Source organism: Mandrillus leucophaeus, unplaced genomic scaffold (assembly GCF_000951045.1).
Source record: "Mandrillus leucophaeus isolate KB7577 unplaced genomic scaffold, Mleu.le_1.0 Scaffold64, whole genome shotgun sequence".
NCBI classification, from domain to species: Eukaryota; Metazoa; Chordata; class Mammalia; order Primates; family Cercopithecidae; genus Mandrillus; species Mandrillus leucophaeus.
Window position 1 is genome coordinate 7,571,488 of NW_012106919.1, and position 13,797 is coordinate 7,585,284.

General features: G+C 37.6%; 1 protein-coding gene across 1 annotated transcript in view; it reads right to left on the reverse strand.

Moving 5' to 3' along the window:
- SPAG17 (sperm associated antigen 17) overlaps window positions 1–13,797 on the reverse strand; it is a 242,530-nt gene that overhangs the window by 161,715 nt on the left and 67,018 nt on the right. Inside the window, exon 4 of the mRNA XM_012000865.1 lies at window positions 11,063–11,194. Within this exon, the coding sequence (XP_011856255.1) occupies window positions 11,063–11,194 (132 nt within the window). The remainder of the gene's footprint in view (window positions 1–11,062; window positions 11,195–13,797) is intronic.

The following is a 13,797-nucleotide window of genomic DNA, read 5'->3' on the forward strand; positions in this document are numbered from 1 at the left end:
GACAGAATATTAACAGTGTTATGTCAACTTTGAGATGGCTCTTGAGAGGTCAAGAAGGTAATTCAATACACACATTCTCTCCCCAGAAGAGAAATTTGGCTACAGTTACAATTTCAGGTGTGCATAACATACAGATAGTAGTTAATTGCATGGGAAGAGATGAATCACCGTGGGTGAGGGTTCTTGAGAAATATGAGAATTGAGTCTGAGATCATGCTAGGGACTCCATGCTTACCAATGGGTATAGGGAGAGATGCTAGCAAAAAGAGATAGAGAAGTGGCTAAAAAGGTAGGAAAAAATATATAGTGTGAAGCTAGAGAACTAAGAAACCAAAAAGAGCAAAAAGACAAGAATTGGCAGTTGTAGGTAACATTAAGAGCAATTATGGTGGAGTGTGGAGGTGGAAAATAGGAGGGCAGTATCAATAGAGAAATCACTTTTATGGACAACTGTTTCTGGAAGTTTGGTTGTGAGGCAGAACCAGAGCTCTGAGTTGTTCAGTGAGTGAGTGGATGCAAGGGGGGTATAAGGTCAAGGTATGTATATATGTAAAGTCAAGAGATGTTATGCTTGCAGGCTGATGGAATGATCCAGTAGAGAAGGAGACAGTGAAGATATGGGGCTGAGGAGACTAAAGTTCTCCAGGAGTCAACATGGGATAGGAACAAAAGAATATGTCAATGACTGGACCTTGATAGAAGGAGAGGGAATTTCTTAGTTTCATAACTAAGAACAACAAGAAGAGGATGGGTGCAAGAAACAGAGACATCTTGATGGTGTTGAGAAAACGTTTCAGTTTTTTCAAGTGAAGCATGAGGCAAAGTCATCAACTGAGAAAAGGCAGGAAAGAGGTAGGAGGTTTGAATAGGGAAGATGACATAAGAGTTATCTTATGTCAGAGAGTTGGGGAGCAAGCTTACTGAGGTAATATGGTAGGACTCTGCCAGTGGTGAGAACTTATTGAAAATGTTGAGATTGTTAATTTTAAATGAAATCAGTCTAATTGTGTGAATTTCTCCATTTATGTTTAGCTGCTCAGGAATGGAAATGAAAATGATGGATCACTGAGTTCATCCTGGGAGGAGTTTTGCAATATGATTGTGATGGAAGGAGAGAAGAGCCAGGGGAATCAGGAGTGAGCAGAGAAATGATAATATTGATTGGATCATGGAACCGAAGCCAAACAAATAGCAGGAGAAGACAATGAATAGAAAGTGTTGGGATCTATGGACTGGGATTTATAATGTGGTTGAAGAAATTATGTAGGAGGATATTAGATTATGAATAAGAGACAAGGACAGGAAATTTCCAAGGTTAGAGAACAGGAGATCTCAAGACTTTGGAGGTGATGAGGGCTTCAGCGATGACAAGGTTCAAGGGAGGCAATGGCTTAGGTGGAGAGGAGGAAATGATCATTAGAGAACTAAGAGGCCAGTAAGAAGAGCATTCCTCAGTAATAAAAAACATCAAAAAAAAAAAAAGAAGAAGAGGACAAAGAGGAAGAAGAAGAAGAAGAAGCAGAAGAAGAAGAAGAAGAAGAAGAAGAAGAAGAAGAAGAAGAAGAAGAAGAAGAACAAGAAGAAGAAAAAGAAGAAGAAGAAGGAAGAAGGAAGAAGGAAGAAGGAAGAAGGAAGAAGAATCAGAGAGGCAGAGAATGCCAGTGTTAATTCAAAATTGTCCAGGACAGAGATTTCCTGATAGACGGATAGGAAGGTCTGGGTAACCTGGGAGTTACAGCCATGTGGTCAGGGGGCTGCATCAGGCCATTAGGACTGTAAACCATTAAACTAACTCCCCTAGTTAAGACTTGAGGTACTACATAACTTTCTGACAGTTTGTCTTCCTATGTACGATTTGTCTACAGGGAGAAAACTTTCAGTTAATGCTGAGGGGTCTGTCCCATAAAACTGACAGTAATATTTACAGTAGCAAATTAGCAAGTGGCTATTCTAATCATGGCTGTCATTGTCACTATTACTATCATCCTTATCATTATCACTAATATTACATTTCTATTTGTTACATTCTTACTATAGTCCAAATATTCTATCTTGTCAAGTCCTCACAATAACTACAATAGGTAGAGCATCATTTTCATTTTACAGAGGAGAAAACTGAGTCTTAGTGAGGGCAATTAGTTGTTCAAGCTCAAAGCCAGTATGTGGCAAAGCCAGGCCAGTATGGGTCTATCACCCATGCTCTTTTTTAATGGGTTTGTAAGGTACAAGTCAGTGCCCCTGAGTGCAGTTGGCCTGGAAGCACTGGTAAGACTCATGCAGGGCTCTCTAACAGCCAAGCTTCGGGTCATGGCAAATTTACTAATTTGCAACACCCTGTGCAGCTTGTTGGTAGCCAGCTGGTCCTGCTACAGAGAAGTTCCAACGTGGCCATCAAAACACACCAGAAAGTTTTACTACTGCAATTTTAAATAAAATCTCAGAGTGATCTTTTGATCTAAAAAGATGAAACCATTTTAGGTTAAACTATTTTAAAGTTTACCTGGAAGAATAAACATTTATTCATTTATGTGTTCATTCATTCATTTCATCATTTCACAGTTACCCCTACCCATCATGGATTAGACAGTAAGAGGCCCTCTGGCCCTCCAGGTTCTCCTAGGCAGGGTGTGAGAGCCTGTGCAGCCACATAAGTCTCATCCGTTTGAAGCCACTTTAGCAAAGACTGGAGTTCTAGAAGCTCATGAACTCTCTGGCCCTTTCTTCTATTTGGTTCCTGGGATTCTGCAGAAAGGAGGGCTGACTACAACCAAATATTCAAAGGAAGTGATAAATTCGAGTAGCAGAGTATAGTTTCCAGATATCATCATCTTTAATTTGATTTCACAAGGCAACCTGTAAGATGGGTAATTTTATTCCCATTGTATAAATTAATACAGAATTTGTCCTAAGACACACAACTATGGTAGACAGTGCTGGTCTGACTTCAAACCCTAAACTCATTTTATTTCCATGATACTCTTGTCTCAGTCTTTGATGCTCTCCTGATTTCTCCAAAACTGTCTGCCTCCCTCTACTCTCTCTTCCCAGGGGCTGAAGTACACTTGCTCGATGCCCTTTCCTTTCTCCAGAGCACTCCACCTGCCTCAGCCACTCGTCCTGCTCACTTCCCTTTCTCTCCCTGCTCACTTCTCCTTTCTCCCCTTTTTACCTTTGTATTCCTCTAGCGAGGCCAAACTTGGGAGACTGGAGAACAGTATACGTTAAACTAATTTCCATTAATATTAAAATTATCAATATTTACTTCCCTCACCTTTGCAAAAGTATTAAAAATGTTTCAAGTTTTTATAGATGAGTCTCACTCTGTTGCCCAGACTGGACTCAAACTCCTGGGCTCAAGAAATCCTTCTACTTCAGCCTCCCGAGTAGCTGGGACTACAGCTGCATGCCACCATGCCCAGCTAAAAGTATTTTTAAAGAGGACCCTTATAAATCCTGATTTACTTCTGTAAATAACTTTTCTTATAAAAATTATTACTAAAAATTTGGAAAAAATATAAAGAGCTTAAAAAGCCACCATAATTCTACCACTTGGGGAAGATGAGTGAAGAAGATGTGCAATGCATTCTTTCAAATTAATTTTCTGCATCATTTTTACATAACTGTTATTGTTCTCTCTGTATAACTTGGTGTCCTGCATTCTTCCATTTAACAGTGATATATCTTCAATTGGTAGAGTATGTATTACTATGTAAAGAATTTCCTGCGCAAAGAAACGATTCTCTGGTGCAGAGAAAATATATGCAGACAATAAAAGCGAATGGAAGTACCCAGGTCTTCCTGGGTTCTGGATCCAGGTCGAGATGTCCTTGGTGGATTTTTGAACATGTTCTTTACCCTACCCAGTGCCTTCTGCTCTCCCCCATGGCTGACCATAACGGTGGTCTACCTGTTCCTCTCCTGGATTCAGTCTATCCCTCACTCCTCCCACCCTCCATACTGAAGTTGAACCAGGACAGTCTCTTTGTCCCTCTAATTCTGGACAATGATTGGCTGGTTGATCCCTAGGATTCTACCTTGGTTTCAAAGTGAAACATCCTTTTGTATCAAGCCCCAATCATAGCAAAATCATTTCCTATCTTTCATTTCCTTTTTCTCATATTCTAAGTGAACCCTTCTCACCTATGGGTTTATGTATTGAAATCTGGGAGTGGGAATGGAGTTAACCAAATCAGGCACATTCAGCAAAGCTGACCCCCTCAGTTATAAACTCAAGTTAGTTCATACAAACTCTTTCTCTGGCCTTTCTTGCTTCTGGATAACGTGGCATGCATGCTCCCATACTATGGTCATTCACTCATAACTTTAAAAATTCAGAGGGAACTCTTGTCAATTCAGGGCAAAAATGTAGAAGGGGCATATTCAAAAAGTCCTTCTCTCCACCATGTTTGGGGAACACATGTTCCCCAGCATATGAAGAAGAGTCAAGTTTGCTACTGATTACTTTTTTTGTTTTTTTAATGCAGTATGTACAGAAAACATCTAGATGACTCCTACTGTGAGAAGGCTTTGGATAGGCACAGAGATTTCTTAACCAGTTAAGTTACATAGCAGATGCGAGATTCTTGTCTCAGCAATAACCAGAAAAAGTGTTGGCATTTCACATATTCAATTGAATATCAAGTGACACCTACCTAGAACCCTTAATCTTAAGTTATTCTCACTTTCTAAAGGGAGAAATAAAAAAATAGGGCAACCTAGTTTTTGGATGCTTCAACATAATTTTAGATCATATTTTATTTCTAAATGACTTCTTGATGTCAAAATTCAATTATAACTAATAAGTATTCATTCTCCTAATTCCTTACAATGAAAGGAAGGTAAATGGTAAATGTCAGTGGAACTGATGATAAATAGCTATACTTCATCTTATTCTTTTTTTTTTTTTTTTTTTTTGAGACAGAGTCTCGTTCTGTTGCCAGGCTGGAGTGCAGTGGCGCGATGTCAGCTCACTGCAACCTCCACCTCCCGGGTTCAAGCGATTCTCCTGACTAATGCAGGCTGGGCACGCTAGCTCACACCTGCAATTCCAGAACTTTGGGAGGCTGAGGTCGGTGGATCACCTGAGGTCAGGAGTTTCAGACCAGCTTGGCCAACATGGTGAAATCCCATCTTTACTAAAAAAAAAAATAATAAATAAAAAATAAATTAGCCGGGTGTGGTAGTGTATGCCTGTAATCCCAACTACTTGGGAGTCTGAGGTAGGAGAATCACTTGAACCTGGGAGGCAGAGGTTGCAGTGAGCCGAGATCATGCCACTGTACTCCAGCCTGGGCAACAGAATGAAAGTCTGTCTCAAAAAATAATAATAATAATAATGCATATACATATTCATGTATAACCATGTTTCATATAAAATTTATAATAAGATCCTCAGAATAGTATTGTTGAGGATATAGATAAGAAAACATGCTCACAGAGTTTGTAACTAATTCACTCTATTATGTAGTTTATGAGAAACTGGGTTTTCTGAGTGTTCCTCTAGTTCTCTTTCAATATATCACTCTATCTCATAAACAATCTATTCTAGGGGACAAGAGACAGGCTTAAAAAAGGTATAAGATCACATAAATTTGAGGGACAGTAAGTTAAACAACATTAAATAGAGTGGTTTTCACAAAACTCCTTCATCTTTAATTAGCTATTATGTTCTTAAATATCTTCAAGAGTTGTATCTAATACACAGTGATTTCCATGCTCATTTGACCAGGAGCCATTTTTTTCTTTTTTAAATGGAGAACTAGGTCTAAAAGGCCATAGGACTCACTTTGAATATACAAGGTTATAGGAACATTTTTAAACATTAATCCAATTCAATAAATCTATGCTAAGAAAATTATCCAAAATATGGAGAATTCTATACTGCAAAGTACATAGTTTATTATGAAAAGATATTGAAATAACTTAAATGCTCAATGATAGAGAAATGGTTAAGAAAATTATGGTAGTCCATAAAATATTACAAAACCAATAATAATGATAGAATGGACACTGAGATAATGAGTAGAAATTATAATCTATCTTAACTGAAAAAGGGGTGGATTTTTACAATTATTACATCTATGTAAAGAAGCAAATGCGCAGAAAGAAACAGAAGGAAAAATGCCAAAATCTTAACATCAATTATAATCGGGTTACACATTGTGAATGTTTTGCTTTTCTTTTTCTGTATTTTCCATGTAGTCTATGAAAGACTTTAGTACTAGATCAGCCAATGCTATCCTACCTTACCATGCAGAAGGACATTAGGAACAATCTCTGGATGTCCAGTTATAAGAGATTCCCCCAGAGACTGAGCCATTTCTGGGTCGGGGGCAGGACTGGAAATTAAGTCAGGATTCCCTTTGGAATCAGTGGTTGGTTAGCTAAGGGCATTCCTCCTTGGTGAGTTTTGTTCCTTCCCTTGACCACTGTCCCCCTATTTAACCTGAGGATGCTGAATGCAGTGTAATTAGTGGAACCAGATGGTTGTGAGTAGATCACTGAGCACAGCCATTGGTCCTACAGGGAAATGTCTCTGGGCAGGCACTCCACTGATTTGTGAGCCAAGAGTGCCATTTCATAATTACTGAGACACACTTAGGAAGGATATGTACTGGGGTTTAGAGCATGGTCTTTGGAGTCTGACAGTTCTGGATTTGAATCCCAGCTCTTCTACTGAGAGTAGCTGTTTGGCCTTGGGAAAATTCCTTAACTTTTCATACCCTCAGTTTCCCCATCTGCAACCTGGGAATAATACTCTGTACCTCATAAAGTCATTTAAAAGATTAAATGATATGTGTGCAGAGGGCTTGGTACTGTGCCAAATAGTCAATAATGACAGGTAACTATAATTATTAGCTGCTGTAATCATAGCTCTTCCGTATTTTAAAGTACTACTGTATGTTAAAGATGTATGTTTCTTTGCATTTTTCCTGAAGTCTGTAAAAAGTTTTCATTAATTAAAAGCAAGCCAATTAGGAAAGGACTCCTCTATTTTATGGATAAGCCAGCTGGGGGGTCATTTATTATTTCTCTTGAATTGTTAGCTTTTGAAGCTCCTTAGATTCAACATCCCTTTTAGTGGGATCCTCATTTCGATAATCCACCCTCAAAGAATTCCATCCAGTTAGTGAGGCAAGTTATTCCTTTCCTGAAACCACACGGGTCCTTCTAAACCGAGTCCCTGCTCTTTCTCTGTTTGATTTCTTAAAATAGTTTCTGAAGATTTTAACCACAACTGAATCAAAACTAACCAGCCTGTAATTTCCTGGTATGTCCCTATGGCTTTTCTTTTAAAACAACACACACACACACACACACACACACACACAGTGGCATTACATTGGCAGGTTTCCAGTGTTTCGGAGTTTGGACCAGAGGAAGCTGGAAGGTGTCTGTGAAAACTACTCTAATTTCTCTTTGTCTCTCTTTTGGAGGAGGCTCTGGGTTGCTTGGGGCTTCATCATGATGTATTATCAAATGTAGACACTTTTAATTTTGAATTGTTTTAAGAATAGTTTACCAGTGTTACAAAAAGTTTCCCTAGTTCTTTACCACCTATCTTCCTTCTCTTCAATTCTAGTACCTCAGGAAATAAGGCACTTTGTACCATGCATATGAGCTAGCAAAAGAACAAACTATTCTTTTACAAAAAAGATACGCTTTCTAAAAACATCTAAGGAAATATGGACGACTTATTTGAATTCATAAATTAAAAGCACAGTTGGAATATATTTGGATCTTCTCCCAAAACCTGTGCAAACATTTTGAGCTCAACACAAAGGAACCTAAGACTAGATTTTATTTGACCAATTATTTAAATAGTTAATGACTTTTTGTATCGTAGCTTTTTTTCATTTCTTTTTATTATCAAGTGTTTTCTTTTAGTTGAATTATCAATATAAGGAAAATATTTGGGTTCAAAATTGTCTTGATTTTAAATGTGCTCATAATTAATATATAATACAAAAGTTGAAGTTAAAAGTTGAAGTTAATATCTACTCACAAAAATGTGAGTAGATATATAATATTCAGATAATGACTAAATCAAAATAGATCAGAATGAAAACCAAACAATTTACTTTATAATTATAAGGAACATGAGAATATGTGTGTTCAGTACACTGCTTTTGTAAATGTTTCAGTAAGTGTTTGTTGAATTAATAAATTAGCAACATATAGAAATAAAAATGCAAAAGCAAATGTTGAGATAAGGATGTAAGAAAAATATATTTCTAAACAAAACACTTTTATTTAAGTTTTAAGATATAATAAAATCAAACTAATTTAGAATTATTGTGTGAGAAAGTCATATTCAGAAGTTCTAAAATGCTAAAATATGTTTATGGAAATACAGTACATTTTCTTCATGATATTTATATTTGGAGTTCATCAACAAGGTATTTCCAAATAAATAAATGTTTTCAGATAGATTTAAGTTATTTGCAATTAGAGGCTGGCATTTGTATACCAGAAATTTACATGCTGAAGGTTTTAAAACTATTCATTTTAGAAGTATCTTTCCTCGTATTTCTTATAATATGAATTACCCAGCAAGCTTTCTTGCAAAGCAGAAAGCAAAAGCAATGTTAACCATAGCCCAGACTAAAATGTTATTAAAAGCAATGAAGTTGAAAAGAATGATATTTCTTCACTGTATTTGGCAATTAAAACTGTATTTATCTTTTTTCAAAAGTTTTGATTGATTAAAACAGGATCAAATATATAGTGAAACACTAAAACGTTAGAACAGGTACCTAGTTATATTACTTATTTTTGCCCTCACTTTCACCTAAGATTTTCTATAATTTCTATTACAGATACTTTTCAAGCACTGATTCTTAAAAATACAATTTCAAAAATTAAACATAGAATATACAAAACACTCTTTGGGTTGTACAGATGTAAGCAATTAATTAACATTTGAAAGACAACATCTACATAGATATGTTGATGTTAAAAAGTTGAGGAGTCAGTCACTAACCTTGTAGAAATTTCAGAATCTCACTGTGGGTTCAGGAAAGATGAAAAGATATAGGTAAAGTCCTCTTTTCTTTTTTTCATATTCTAATCCACAGCATGGTGTCAGCTTTGCATACTTTCTGCTTGTTTCGTTTATTGCCAAACTCCTTGGCTGACAAGCATTGGCCTTGATGGTTTCAACTGACCTCTTAGGCAGTGTTGTTGAAATGAACATCAATGATATCATCCCACAAACAACTGCCTTCATCTCCCCTTTACCAGGAGTATTTTCCTGATTGTATTCCATTCCAACGTGTTTTCATCAATTTATTTAGCACTTACTCATACGGTTGTGACTCAGAGATTTGGGGTTGGTGCTTTGCGAACCCAAAATAATGGAGATGTCATATTAGATTATGTAATCATTGGCTCTTAATTGCTCAAAAGTTCTCTTACTGTATTAAATACTTAAAAGAAAATAAAAACTCTAAGGTTCATGCCCCAGTTACCCAGAACTCTCAAATTTTCAACAGATAAAGATTATTTCCATATCTTTAGAACCTCTTAATTGTATTATTAGAGCTCACATTTCAAAGAAATGCTGAGTAAAATAATGGTGCAAAAATATTTTTATATTGTTGCAAGCTTTAAAAACGTTTTCCAAGCTACTAGGATATTTTATTTGTTTTTACTTAAAATTTGTTAACTGAAACCTACAATCTACTCCTATAATAAACAATTAATGATGCAATAAGTGGTAAACAAGTAAATTGCTGCTCTTTAGCGCACTATTTGTAAGTGCTGTGGGAAAGGGCAAAGCAAACAGAAAGTGCAGAAATTTTTGCAAGAATTACAGTCTGCTTTTTATAATTCAGATTCCCATATGGCATTGGAATTTAAACAGGCAAGAGATGTTTCTATACTAGTTTCAAATTTTCCAATTTTTCTTCTGCCAAGTCTTAATTACCCTGAGTACTTCTTAATGTACAACTCCCCCAACACGATGGAAAGAGTTTCACTAGATGGAAAACTATAGTATCAATTGTGGTAATATGAGTAGAATTTTTCTGGGCACAATATGTACCACCCTAAGAAGATGCTATATGGGAATTATCTCTAAAAAACATAAAGCCCTATATTGAAATAGAAGGTGGCATTATTATTTTTTTTTACAATTATCTTGCTGAGAGGCCAATTCAAATAGGAAACCTAGGTTTTGGGGGTCTTGAAAAGCTGAAGAAGGCACTATTGGAACATTTTCACTTTTCTCTTTTTGCTTCTGTGAATTGATTTTGCCTTTTCCACTTAAGGCAAAAAGAAATGACTTCATATGCAAATCCATTTCATACATACACATGCAGACACAAACATTACATATGTATATACTGAAGCATTGGGCTTTCCAAACATAATTCAGCATGATTTGGAAAATAAGAAAAACATCTTATTTTGGGCTATGATGATAGCAAATGGATGTGAACCTGGTAGCAGTTTGCTAACAGCATTTTGAAATATTTTTCATATGCAAATATGAGTCTTTGGAAAACACACAGATTGATTTCTATAAGCAAATTAAACAAAAAATCCAGGTATAAAGAAATTATCAGATGTGTAATATAGGAGTAGAAGTGATGGATTGTTGCTGAAATATTCAGATTATTATGAAGGTACCGATATGCCTATTATTTTAAAAGGTACGTCTATAGAGTATCATATAAACTATCTTAAATAGTCAGACCTGAACTGTGAGGGTTCCCTGCAACTGTCCTTTTCATATTAGTTTTCCTGACTCCCTGTCTCTTCCCTGGGTCCCTTCTTGGCTACAACTTTATTATATAAATATACTGCCATAGAAACAATCTTGAGCACATGCTTTGAATATTGTAACCTTCATAGTTTAGGGAACCGATTTTTAATGGGTTTATCATAACCCCTCCAGATCTTTGGACAGCCTTTTCCCTAAGAAGTTGAGGTGACAGCCAAATTTGCCAGGTAACACTTAATGGTAGGCTTAAGAAGAGAGGAAGTGCCCCTGGAGAAACCTGGCTCCATTTCATTCACCGTTTGCCCTCTTTAGAAAACCCATCAGATCGTACAGTACCTTCTTTTCATTTTCCCGTCGCTGTTGGTCCTTAAATTTAATCTGGAGAAGTTGAAATTTCAAGAGTTTCCCTATCAGTGGTAAGGTTAATTTCTCTCCGCTATCCATAATTGCTTTTGCTGCCATTAACACCTATGGAGAAACACAATTATTAGAAAAAGTGATGTTTTATAACCTTTGGCACAGTCTGTCAGTGATGAAAAGATGAAAGGAAATTTTATATTTTATATTATTTGCCATCCTGGAAAGATACCTCATTGCTGGCTGAAAAAAAAGGGAAAAAAATGCCTCAATGCTACACAGAGGGGCATTTACCCTCTACTTTAAATAAATTGAATTGTCTGAATATCGACTTCTTTTTCCAATAAGGCAGAGTGCTTCCAACGATGGTGTTAAACTGAGACTCCAGGAAAAGGGTAGAGAAAAGACAGGCTGGCCTCCATTTTAGGATGACTGATAGGGTGATTCATGCTACAGAAAGTCTATTGTTGTTTGGCGTAGCCAGTAGTCCAACCTGTCAAACTTTGACTTATTAGGACATTATAAATTAAATAGAGTTTTATAATAGTGGAAATGACTATGTTAGCAGTCTTTTATTTCTTTGTAACTAAATTCAAATGAAAGATAAAAGCTGCTTGACACAAAGGCGCCATATGAATGTTGCTCCCCCCTGCAACTTAATGTTGATCATGTTGGTATGCAGCCTAATTGGGGTGAAATAAGGTTATTGAGTTTTCTTTGGGTGACGACAGCCACTAGGAACATACAGCTGTATTGTCCAGATGTGTGGCACTGACAGCCTGTTTTATGACTGTGTTTTTTACAGCTTGTTTCCCCTAAATTTCACACAACGCTCTAACATCTGGGCCCTTTTCCTTGGAGCCCTATAACCACTTTATTTACTGCAAAAAAAATAAAATCACGTAAAATATACCATAAAAAGTAGTTATGTGTTTCTCTTTATTCATGTTGTCTCCCTAATAAAGTTCACCTCTGCCTGAAGCACTGTCACAGAAGTAATCTAGTTGAAGTATTTTCTGACTTTTGTTTTTAAGCAAGCATCATATTTATTTATAACCTTGGGATGAATTAGGTGTTACTAAAATGTTCTGACATGTTGCTTTTCTCCCCCCTCAGGAGTAATCACTCCTGGGGCACATATGGTGTCAATTTCAGGCCCTTGGTCTCAGACAATGACTGCGCATGCTGCATCTCACGGAGCTGTATCTTGTCTGAGCTCTTGGTCAGGGCTTTCCTGACCAGTCCAGTTCCTTTTGACTTGTTACTTCGCCAAGGGAAATAGCCGGAAGAAAGGGAGGTACCTATTTTCCTCTAACTGTAGAAGGCTCTATGGATTACCATGTGCCAAAATGTAACTGGACCTCTTAGAGACCACATTGGGGTTTCCCGCATTGCATCACAGAAGGGGAAAGCCAGAGAAAGATTCCTTTAAAGCTGCCTTTTCTAAAAACCAAAGGAACTAACCAAGTATCAGAAATCTTTGCATTTGTCTAAGCGAGGACTCTAGGAAATACGGTGCTTTGCTTTTTATGGCAGCTCTGCTCCTGCTAACACGATTTAGGGAAAGGGACATGATGGCTGTGATTTCTGGGAGTAGAAAGATGTAGCAGTACACCTGCAGAACCTCACCATTTAACGATGACCAGATCCCACGTGGAAGGGGATCCTAAGGGGACAGCAGGTCAGGCGTTTACTGTAAAGTGAAAGCTGTCTGACTGGGTCCAATCCCAAGAGTAGATGTCAATATTTGGTTTGCATTTTTCAATGCCAGCTAAATACTGTGCTGACAATCAGGCTCTGTGACATCTGATTCAAAACATTCAAATGTGGGTTTTTAAAGGTCATGGCAGTCTAGCGTTTCCCTCTAATACAAAGATAATGACAGCGCTGAAGGGAAGTCAACACTGAAAAGGGTTACCCCAGAGAGGCTGTGGAGTCTCTTTTCCTGATGACCTGTGAAAACAGGATATTCACCTATGTCTGGGGGGTTTGGGTGAAGCCTGCCTGGCGTCATGGCGATGGACGGGATGTCTCTGGAGGTGATTTGTTTAGGAGTCTGTGAATGTTACCTCACTGTGTTAAAATGTACTCAAAGCACAACGAAACATCCTGAGAGAAAAGTATTTTGCAGGCCATGATAGTTATTACTGGTTTGTCTAAAACTATATGTGGAGTGCTGGTTTCAAACAAAAATCCAGCACAGCATCAAAGTAAGGGTGAGGTCCTGCCCTGACATGGGGAGACAGGTGATGAGGGGCTTCACCAGTTTGCCAGGCACCCGTGCTCTCACGACATACGGACACACAGAGAGAGAGAGAGAGAGAGCAATGGTGGACAGGCAGCCTTGAGGAGTGCCCTGGGCAGTGTCCTTCTCCCGAACTGCCCTCAGGCTGCCCACATGGAGGCAGGCTCGATGTGCCACATCCTGCAGAAAGGCACAGCCTGCCCCTGGTACCACTAGGAATGGCAGAGGCCAGGCATACTTGGCCTCCCCCAGGGTTGCTCTGAAAAGGCTTGACTCTCTAAATGCCACTTTCTTTCTGTGCATCGCCCAAAGGGAATGATATTGTGAATTACTGGAATAATTAATGAAAATGAAAGTCTATGCTGAACTCAAAATCTGAGACAACATTTTCATGGTATGTGGGTCCTTCTTAAAAGAGGTGGAAAAAGAAAAATGTTTACAAATAATTTCCTTTCAAAATTCTTTCTTC